The sequence below is a fragment of the Barbus barbus genome (assembly GCF_936440315.1).
Source record: "Barbus barbus genome assembly, chromosome: 38".
Lineage (NCBI taxonomy): Eukaryota > Metazoa > Chordata > Actinopteri > Cypriniformes > Cyprinidae > Barbus > Barbus barbus.
In genome coordinates this window covers 26260646-26271695 of record NC_136716.1, presented here as the reverse complement: position 1 = coordinate 26271695, position 11050 = coordinate 26260646, and the positions used below count along the sequence as shown (strand labels likewise).

The following is an 11050-nucleotide window of genomic DNA, read 5'->3' as shown; positions in this document are numbered from 1 at the left end:
TGTAATGATTTGACGCGAACTGCAATTATATTTAGATAAAAACAAACAAAATGACTAAATAAACACTGTAAATAGGCTATTTATAATGTTGCAGTGTTGAAAATAGGTACCTCCTGTATATATAGTCTATTTTATATTTTTATATGATATTTTATAGCCTTTAAACTTTTTATTCTCCTCCCTGCAGCTGAGAAACTTAACACACAACAAACATTAAACTAATGCAGTGTAAACAGAGCCAAACCCTGCTGTGACCCCAGCATCACCTCATCCTAGCAGATCTGATCAAATGTGCAGTCTTGCTGTTAGTCGAAGCACCATGGAAAGCCTGGACTTGTCATTCTCACTTCTAAGACTATTAAAGGTCTAATGAAAGTGCATGATATTTTAACTTCATTAACTTTAGTCAAAACGTTAGAATTCGTTATTTCGGTATTATTTCTCCATGTCCTCTCTTCTAAGCGCAAGCAAGCAGAACTAGAAACACTTTTTATCATTCAATAAATGTATGGTGCATTAAATGAAATCTCATCCTGCATTTTATTAATTAAATATCCTGTTTCAGTCAGAGACAAAATATTGCCTATTCAGAGATTATGCAGTTTTTCATGTTGATCTTAACAGGTTTCTGACATATATTGTCATTGTTTTGCATTAAAAAAAAAAAAAGTAGACCAAAAGGCATTCAAGAGTTTTTATAGTATTTCTATACATGCAGCATTTCCAGCTTTTATAGGATGAAGCTTTTGCATCAGTTTATATACAGAGTTCATTCACACCCCTCCTCACAGAACACTGTTTCAGTAAAAATAACTGAAAAAAACAAAACAATATAAACACACTCCTCTCACTGCTCACGAGGTCAGAGACCTGAGGGTCATGTGTCCATCCTCGTGGATTTGGATTGACTCAGAAGAAAATGAAGCATAATGTATCAGAAATAAGTATTTCACTGGGCAGTTTAAATTCATTCATTTATATATAAACATTCATTTTTTAGAGAGAAAGTGTAAATCTGAATTAAATCTTTGTGAATGTGCCAGTTTGGAGAAATCGAGTCAGTTTTGTTGAGTTGGCTCTCTCGGTGCCATTAAATTCTCTGGATCTCAAACAGCTTGACATCAGTGTCGTACCAAACAGGAGGATCCACGTTACTAAAACAAGAAAAAAAAAGCAACTTTTATACATACAATACATACAAAACATCACACTGGTCACGTCCTAATAAAAGGTATAATACAATTACTTTGTGTGACTTTCTATGCCGAGTGTAATTTTTAGTGTATCTCCTACATTGTCCCATAGAGCGCAGGACTCACCGTAAGTAGATGATGCCCCACATGTATGTGCGGAACCACAGAGCCGTGCCCTCATTGGCCTGGTACTTGCGGATGAGGATGGGATGAGGAACCGGGAGCAAACCCACCAGAGTCCCGTGCTGCAGAAACTTCAGGATCTCAGACTCGTCCGTCAAACCTCTACAAGAACAACAAGAGCACTCACTCAGTCAGGTCAAACTGTAAAGCTTAACAATACACATGCTTTAGGGTTCAAAACCACACTAAAAATCTGGGATTAAAATTTAAACTAAATTAAATTAAAACCTGTTAACCTGAAACCTGTTAAAATCAACATGCAATATTTCTAATAATGCAGGATATTTAATGAAAAAAATATTAATTACTGTAACAATGGGCAATACATTTGTTACAGTATTTATTAATCTTTATTAACATTAGTAAAATAAAAATGATTAATTTTTAGCAAAGGTCCATTAAATAATCTTAACATATAACATTTTCTGATTGACTGAATATTGCATTTGTAAATGGTGAAGATTAATAAATGCTTTAGAAGTGTTTAGTCTGTGTTTATGTTAATTAAATAATGTTAACAAATGGAGCATTTATGTAAAGTGTTACTGATAAACTCTGAGTGTGTGAATGATGTTGGGTGTGTGTGTGTGTCTCACTTGTCTATGCAGATTTTCTCCACCTGAGGCACCAGCACCTGCAGGAGTCTCATTATAGTCTGCAGAGGAAGTTTACTCTTCCAGGAGAGGACCTGAAAGACAGCATCCAGAGATCAGATGTGATCAGAATTAATGTTTTGGAGAGGAAAACTAATTTGCCTTTTTTTTTTTCTGAAAAATGTCTCACAAATATTGCAGTGTATATGAGGTCTTCACAAGCTTTAGTTTATAATTTAAGGGTTTTATGACTGACCCAGTCTGGAGTAGGAGCCCAGTCCAATGAAGATGACACATGTTTCGGACTTCCATCACAATCCTCTTTTTCAGACTTCTACGGAATTAAAAAAAGAAAAAATTTTTATTGATATAAACAAAAAGTAACAGATTAAATGTCAGGGTCATCAGTGCTGCTGTACCTGGTCATCTTGACCTGAGGTCGGGTCAGTGTCTCTGACTTGTGTCTCAGAGCTGTGATCTGATTGGCTGTTGGTCGAGTCACTCTGCTGCGGAAACAGCGTCGTTCCATCCTCAGAAACCTGTGATGTTTCTGTTAGTTTATCAATACCTACAACATAAACCAGCAATTTACATTTTTTAATGCAATATTCTTTTAATGTCAGAAGCAAGGCCATTTTTATGGTGAGAACAATAAAATTCATACAATTAACAAATTATATGTTGACAATTGGACAGAAAAATAAAAAAATTATACAATTCTAAAATACATCTCTAAATAAAAACAGAATTTTAATAACCCAACAAAATCAATACAGCAACAATTTATTTGCATCCAAAGTTGCAAATTAAAAATCATAATATTGCATATTTCCAAATAAAACCGTTTCCAGCCCATGCAATCAAGAGCATAAAATCATGACTTCCTGGAAAACTATTATTATCACGAAGTTCGAAATGACTAAAACTGGGGAAGCCACAGTGACTATTTTTATACATAATGATTGTTCCTCAAAATGTGCAGATGGAATGCAGTAACAAACACTGTAGTGCCATCTTGTGTTTGGAAATGCGAGACAGTTCTGGGAAGGTAATTATAGCAAATCATTTTGATGACAGACCTTTAAGAATGACTGAAACAATATTTGAGATGGTTAGTTCAGGTATCTAATCACGTGATCTGTTCAAGTCACAGGTTTTTTGTTGCACCTCAAAGAATTTATTCAGTAAATGTGTTGTCACTGTAGTTTATGCACGCTTTCTTTTGGATAAAGAAATCATCTATCTCAGATGCATGCGCACAGTTTTTTATACACATTTTATGATTTTATGCACTGGATACATAATTTCCATCCATCTTTATTTATGACATTTCAAAATTTGCATAAAAATGTGGATGGAAACAGCTACTGGACTCTTAATAGTCAACATACTGAGATGGAAGAGTGCAACCGTGTATGATGAAGTCGGTTGCGTACGTGGCATGGCCTTCAAGCTTGCGTTCAGAGTGCCTGTTTGAACCGGTGTGGTTTTATACGGTCCTTCACTACAGGCAGTGTTGCATGGGTTGTTGGTCTCCATGAAGATGGCATTATGGGTGCTGTTGCTTCTGCTTTTCTTCTGCAGGGCTTTCTGGATTGAGTTGACGTCTGTAGGCAGGTTAGCCAGCTGGTGAAAGAGGTTGCGTTTGCGAATGATGCTGTACACCAGGTTAAAGTTACCTGATTTTAAGAGACAGGTGAATACAAATGCTTATGACATTTACAGTAAACAACGGAGTTTCAAAGATCAAAGTTGTAAGATTGTATACCAAGGTTCGCCACAGAAATCATGTTTTAGAGTAAAATGATTTGCATTCAGACTTTTGCTGCTTCATATTTTTTTAGTCATTTAAATGAAGAACTGCCAGCACGTCTGTGGCGACTGTATTTACAGCAGTGATGAAGCTTCAAAAGCAATTTACCATCGAACTGGTACTGAATGACGTTGTTAAAAACTTCAAGCAAAAAGAAAACCAGGTGATGGTTAACAGGTGAGCAGAACAGGAACCAGGGGCTTGAGAAAACTTCCAGCAGGTGTAGTAGTTTGTTGGCTGCTACCATAGACAGACTTTTCAGGTAAGGAGAAACTGAAAAAACAACAGCAATGATTCATCAGGAAGTGAAAAAAATCTCAATGTATGTACTTTTTAACCTTGCTTACTGTTGACTATAATAGTGAGCAGACAGTCATACAGGGGCTGCAGTCGCTGATGTCCACTGGTGATGATTTTATGGAAAACCTGTCGATAAAAAATAAATAAAAATAAAATAATTGCATTTTAATGCTCATGAAAATATTATTAGCTTATATTTCCGGGAATGCATGAACTGAAAAGATGCAACGTAAGTTGCTTTGGATAAAAGCATCTGCCAAATGCATAAATGCAAATATGCATTAAGGATGCAAGTTTAACCAATTGTGGAGCAGCTGTGTGAGTGAGATTGGAGAGCTTTAGAAAACTGGAAGACTTTAATTAAATTTTGGGTGTGTTCTTTACAAAAAGACATGCAATATTGCACAAGTCATACTTTTACTGCACTTTTATTTGTGGCTTTTAAAATCTTCATTTCCAATATGATGTGACAAAGTCTTCTTTGAATCGGTGTTCATCTCACCACTATCAGCAGGTCAGCATGAGTCCCAGCAAACACCGAAATATCCATTGGCACACGCACACTGTAGGGTTTATTTAGACGCACCCCAAAATTCCTCTCTCCACTTAACAGCAACAAGATGAACACGCCGATATGCACCAGACCGACACGTGCTGCAAACAGATGCATATCTGTCATATCGATTCAAACACACATGGCTATTATCACATCCACAGTTCATATTAATAAAACACCATTAGAAATGGGCAATAAACTGAATTAAGATGAGAAAAGTACAGGAAAATTATTTGAAAATATGAATTTTTCTTACAGTCAAATATATGGGTGAATTTCTTTTGTATGTGTAACACTGAATGCTTCAGATACTCACACTGATTGGCATGAGTGTCATTGAGATAGAATAGAATTGGTACCAAAATATCCAGCACATAACTGCTCTTCAACACATAGAACAGGAACTTCTAAAATTCAGAGATGAAGAAACATCACAGTGCACACAGTTATTTTTCAACCAATTACATAAGGATTGTAGAAGTAAAATAGTAATTAAAAAACAATTATTTTATTTAAAAAAAAAACTCAAACAAAACAACACAATGTGGCACCTTGTTGAGGTCACAGAGTTTCCAGAAAAGCACCAGCAGCTCCTGATGAAACTGGATTTTCTTGCAGGAATGGGGCAGGTATGTCTGCAGCAGGGGGTTATTGAGCAGCCGGCCGATTCCTCGCAAGATAAAATGAAAATCCTACGTGCAAAAAATACATGCATTTAGAAAAATATAGGTATTATTATGAAAGATAATATGTGAGGTTACTGATCATTTACAGTGTTTAATATTCTATTACATGTGTAAGGTAGAAGCTGAGGGCTGCTGCAGTTGATTTGGGATGATTGTGAAGTGTATGTGTCTCACCTCTTCTCTATGAATTCGAGACAGGTAGTTTACAAACAGGTTTTCACCTCTTGTTGCCTGAAAAACATCATGAGGAAAAATCTGATACTCAAGCTGAGCGTTTGAAATACTGATCTATCATAATACTGAACACAGGCTCTCTTACAAAACCTAGTGCACTGCTTAGACAACATTCTTGGGCATGCTTTGTTCCCGTTTCAAATGCACTAAAATTATGTCTTTTCACACAAGATGTTGGATGCCATTTAAGCAAAAGTTAAAAACATTAATTTTTGGATGTTATTATGGTTGACATCACTTTGCAATCGGATATTGTATTGAAAACATAAAATTGAGAAAAGTATTCATAGCTTAATGGAAATGTTACTAAAACGTTTTTAGAACATTTAAAATGTTCAGTCCTTCTGATGTTCAGAAATAATGTTTTCATATATTAATGTTAGAAAAACATTCTTATAATATATTTTTCTTAGCTGGGATGCTAATCTGAACATCTGTGAGTCCTGTTACCTGGCATCCTTCAGCAGTTGTGTTCTTGTTGTAATCAGCAGAGCAGGTGTCAGTGTTGGTGTTCAGGTTTGGGCTGGTGTTTGAGTTATCGATGAGCTCTTGCTCCAGTGAAACGATCAGTGTCTGCAGCGCCAGCTCTGCTATCACCCCCCGCTGGTCAGAGAACATCAGGTGATTGTACGGGATACCATATCCGATAGGATCATATGCACAGACCACGTTAAGAAGAGAGGTGAAGAGCGGCAGGACATGTCTGACAGAGAGAGAGAAAACTTTAATTGCTGCATCACCAACGAATGACAACAAATGAGTACATATGAGGCTACCGGTTTTCTCCAGAGCAAAAGAACGAGACCCAGGGGTTGAGTGTGTGTGTCTCAGATGGAGACTGGTACATTTCTTCTGAGAAACATGTCAATAAAAGCTTCAACAACTCTGTCCTGAGAGTGAGAAAAAGAGATTGAAAGACAAAGAAATAATACTTAATACTCTTAAAAATCAAGGATACAATAAATTTATCAAAAATGAGAGCAAAGACATTTATAAAGTTAGAAAAGATTTCTCTCTCAGATAAATGCTGTTCTTCTGAGCTTTCTATTCACCAAAGAATACATCACTGTTTCCACAAAAGTATGAAGCAGCACAACGGTTTTAAACATTGATAACAATCAAAAATTATTCTTGAGCAGCAAATCAGCATATTAGAATGATTTCTGAAGGATCATGTGACACTGAAGACTGGAGTAATGATGTATGCTGAGATTCAGTTTTGATCACAGGAATACATTACAATTTAAAATATATTAAAATAGAAAACAGTTTATTTGAATTGTAATATTTCACAATATTACAGTTTTTTTGACCAAATTTGGTGTGCATAAACTTATTTTGCCCCTAAACCTTTGAAATGGTAGTTGATGTGCTTTTCTAAAATCTCAAAAACAGTTATTTTCCCCAATGCAATAAAAAAAGAAAAAAAGAAAAGTTGTTGAACTTTTAGAGCAGTGGTTGATTGACAGGTGAGTAGGTGGTCCTTCACAGTTCTCATGTACACTTCAGAATGGATTAGATTTATAATACAATGTAATTGGACAAATGTACAACTGACCTGTTGGAGTCATGGGTGTGATTGAGAGGCGGAGTCTGAGCAAATCCAACGCCAGCTTCCCAGATGAACTCACAGCTGTCGATGGACTGGATATCATCCTGAACACACACATAACTTATGTCTATAAATTAAACTATTTATTTATTTCTTCACATGTAGATGAACATAAATTGTGTTCCTGCTTAGGGTTCTCAAACTGCTGTTCACAAACCCCTGGAAAATCATGAAATAAATGATGAAAAGAAAAGCAAACAACAAAAACAATTGATTAAAATAGTTCAAATCACAAACATTTAGTAATTTTTAATTACAGTTATTTAGGCAAATATGTTGTCAAATTATAGAAATATTAATTTAAAATTTTAGGTGTACTTCAAATACATATTTAACATTCCAAAAAAGTTCTGAAATCACACAGGAAACAAACATGCGGATAAAATCTTTACCCTAAATGCAGTGCAAGTTGCTTTGGATAAAAGCAAATCTGCCGAATGCATAAAATGTAAATGTCTAACATTTTCTGCAAATTTCTGTCTGTGCAAACATTATTTGAATCAGGAGCCATTTCTAGATGACATTTTAAAACGTGAACTATTGCTGGTCACTTCCACGTCATTCTGATGGTCTCCTAAGCAGGTACTTCTTGGCCAGAATAAGTAATATGGATCTTTGATAGTTAGATATGGATAGTCAAGAGGTCTGGCAGACTAGGAAGACTTGAGAAAGAGAGAGAGGGTTACCGAACTGGTCTTGCTGTGGCTCTCGACAGTGAAGTCTGGACAGAAAAGCAGATCAGAAATAGCTGTGAGGAGAGACTCCGCCAATGGCCGCATGCTCTCGTCATCGCCTTCATCCTGCATCAACACACACCAATTAAATTTGTCATTCTACAAAGAAATCATGTTTTTAAATCACAAAAGCAGTAAGTTCATGCATTCCTTTTTTTTTTTAAACAGTGCAAACTTCAAGACTTCAAGCTCGTCTGACAAGTGTTTGAGAAGCTACTGGCTTTCTGAAGAGTTTCATGCACACAATCACATCAATACACTCATTCTGCTCGCTTCGTCTCTTTACTCACATGATATTTAATATGCCTTCGATCTTTGAGACAGACACAATCAGAGCAGTGTTTAGGCTGGTAACAGGAGACCGTAAAATGCACCGCAGAACAAGCTCTCTCACACACATACAACTCATGTTTTAAACAAAAGTTCAAGCTAGGCAAGTTCTCTGTGTAGCTTCTTAAAATCTGCTTGCACAGCTCATGTTCGCTGGTGCCATTCTGGGAGAGTGTGCAAATGGCATATTTTACTTTAGTGCATATTCGACCATTTGGAGAGTTGCTCACTCTGGAAGCAATTCTGAAATTTCCCTCACCACAGACTTGCCCACTTTTGGCACGGTGGACCAGAAGAAACCACGCCAGTCTGGATCCTCGAAGATATACGGCAGAATCCGAGTCAACAGACGAGTGCAGCTCAGCACGGCCTGTCTCTCTCTCTCACACACACAGCCTGAGTCAGCATTCAACACGAGCCTTTCCACCGCCTGCAAAAACCCCCACACACAAACACTTTAAAAGTGTGCAATGTTTTAAAGCTTAAGAAATGACTAGTACTTTAGAGAAATCAATTGATTTAATTACATTACTTTGAATTTATTACTTAAGATTGCTAAAAAATAATCACTTTTAAAAAAAAAGATAATATCAAAACGACAAATATTACTCTGGAATATTTACAAGGAAAATAAAAATCACTTTTAGATGAAAACGATTTTTCATGCTGCAAAGGTTGATTAATATTCATGCATATTCATGTTTATCAACAAAATTCAGTCCCAAAAGTATATGTAAGATATGGGAAAGAGCCTGAATATATTTAACAAATGCATTTGAGACCAATCTAACTCGTAGATAAAACACAAAAACAAACCAAAGCATAACAAAACATCAGAATTATGCATAACATCATCTGTAAAGCCTCAGTAAATAACTGGGTCAAAAAGACCATCAAACTACATATACATATATATATATATATATATATATATATATAAACTACAAACATAATAAATAAATTGTGTGTTTTCAAAAATTTGGTTGCTCTACTAATAATATGCATTTTTCAGATATTTTATGCATCTCGTCGGAGTCAAAACAGACCTAAATACATGTATATTCATGCGAGAGTTATATTATTGGTCTACAAAACATTTTATTTTATATATATCAGTGGTCTCCTCTCTTGGTGGCCACCATGTTAAGATCACAATCACTTTTTTTCTCATTATTGACCTCTATTATGGGACACAGACTGTACCTTGTAACAGAGGGTTGCCAGATTGGATGGAGACTCCTCTCTCACAGCACGGATCTCAGCAGCAGGGACCAGAGCAAAAATATCCTGCGCCGTCAAGTTGACGTCAGTCCAGAACTGGTCCCAGAACACATCCTCAGAGGCCTCTACGGGCTACAAATCACACAAGGGCCCATTTTTAAAAGGCAAAAATAAAATAGCATAAGATAACTTTTCAGAATAAATCCATTGAGATTGAAGCCTAGTTTATAGACATCTTCCCCTGTATTTTCTTTCCATTACATTCATTATTTGTCAAAAATGTAAAAGATGTTAACGATCATAAATGCTTAATTTTCTATCAACATACAAAATATAATATTTTCCCTTTATTTTGACCATTCTTTGTTACAGGAAAGGATCTTGACAATAATAATTCATTGAAATCCTTCATAAAGGACGTTTTTATTGAGAAAACATTAAAGCAGGTCAGTTTCAACTTAAATGAGCGTCACCCGTAAAACTCAATAAGAAACGAGGAAAAGCCAAACAAACATATTATCATATTATATATCACGTTTTTGCTCTAGGTTTTGTGCATATATCCGAATGCTTTGACATTAAATGCTGATTAAAAACCTAAAATCTTATATTAAAGGAAAGGTTTAATATCCGAATGAGTGTATAAAGTTTAATATTATCAGATATTCTAAGAAAAACAGCCGACAGTTCTCCATCTGTTACACTTTAACAGCGCTTTGGAACATTTTTAACCCTGTACAAAAGTCACATATGTCAAATAAAATAAACCTGACCTGTGTTTTGGTAGTAAGTTGTATCACCGCTTTTCTGAAGTGCAGTTTGGAGTCTGAATTACCCATCTCACTGGGATCTATCCACCGCGCACCTGTAGCACAGGTGAACACGACGCCAAATTACCAATCCTACTACGGCAAAGGCTTCGCTCATGAATATTAATTACGCTGCACCTGCCTGGCGCATCCAATCGCGTAATGTTTTCATATTTGAGACTCGTTGATTCGCCAGCAGCATTGACGCCCATTCCAACCTTTAGCCAATCAGTGTGATCGATTGAGCAAACGTCCCGTTACGTCATGAATATACATGAGGCAAGGCTGTAGTAGGAATCATTTGTTCGTGACCAGGATGCAAGTATAGTATTTTTCCGGGTGTGTAAAATAAATATTTGCTCAAAGATTACCCTTTAAAAGTGGAGTACCTTAAGCACACTGTGAATGAATATTAAGCTGTTACTTTAAAGGCGCAGCCAACATTGAATACAATGGACTGTCCTCAGAATAACACACCATCATTCATTCATGTTTCCTTTATTATTCTGCACTATGGCATTAGATACATTGTGATTTAAATACAGTAAACACTCAATATTTTCTCTCTCTCTGCAGTGTAAGTATATGTTTCTCTGGAAGGTGTTTTATCATCTGTTGTAATTGTGGATATTGTTTTCTGCACCGTTATTTAAATGCTTGTTGTAATTTAGATAGTAACAGCATATTTGTTGGTTAGAGCTTAATTTACTTTGAATTTAGCAATTAGCCTACTGGGAATAAAAATACAGTGAGTTTGTGTTCGTTTGGCTCCATATGACATTTGTA

At 35.9% G+C, this 11050-nt stretch overlaps 1 protein-coding gene across 1 annotated transcript; it reads right to left on the bottom strand.

The window, feature by feature from the left end:
- Positions 1-679: 679 nt before the first annotated feature.
- Positions 680-10336, bottom strand: LOC306857566 (protein HID1-like). Its single transcript, XM_079397563.1, has 19 exons — positions 10229-10336; positions 9438-9587; positions 8494-8664; positions 7857-7970; positions 7117-7214; positions 6335-6448; positions 6009-6261; positions 5499-5555; positions 5190-5330; positions 4955-5045; positions 4585-4736; positions 4130-4208; positions 3891-4055; positions 3361-3648; positions 2389-2537; positions 2226-2303; positions 1973-2064; positions 1320-1478; positions 680-1154 (listed from the first exon to the last, which is right to left on the bottom strand). Exons 1-19 carry the CDS (start codon positions 10292-10294, stop codon positions 1091-1093), a joined length of 2481 nt encoding a protein of 826 aa, XP_079253689.1. The 5' UTR covers positions 10295-10336; the 3' UTR covers positions 680-1090.
- Between the last annotated feature and the right edge of the window lie 714 nt (positions 10337-11050).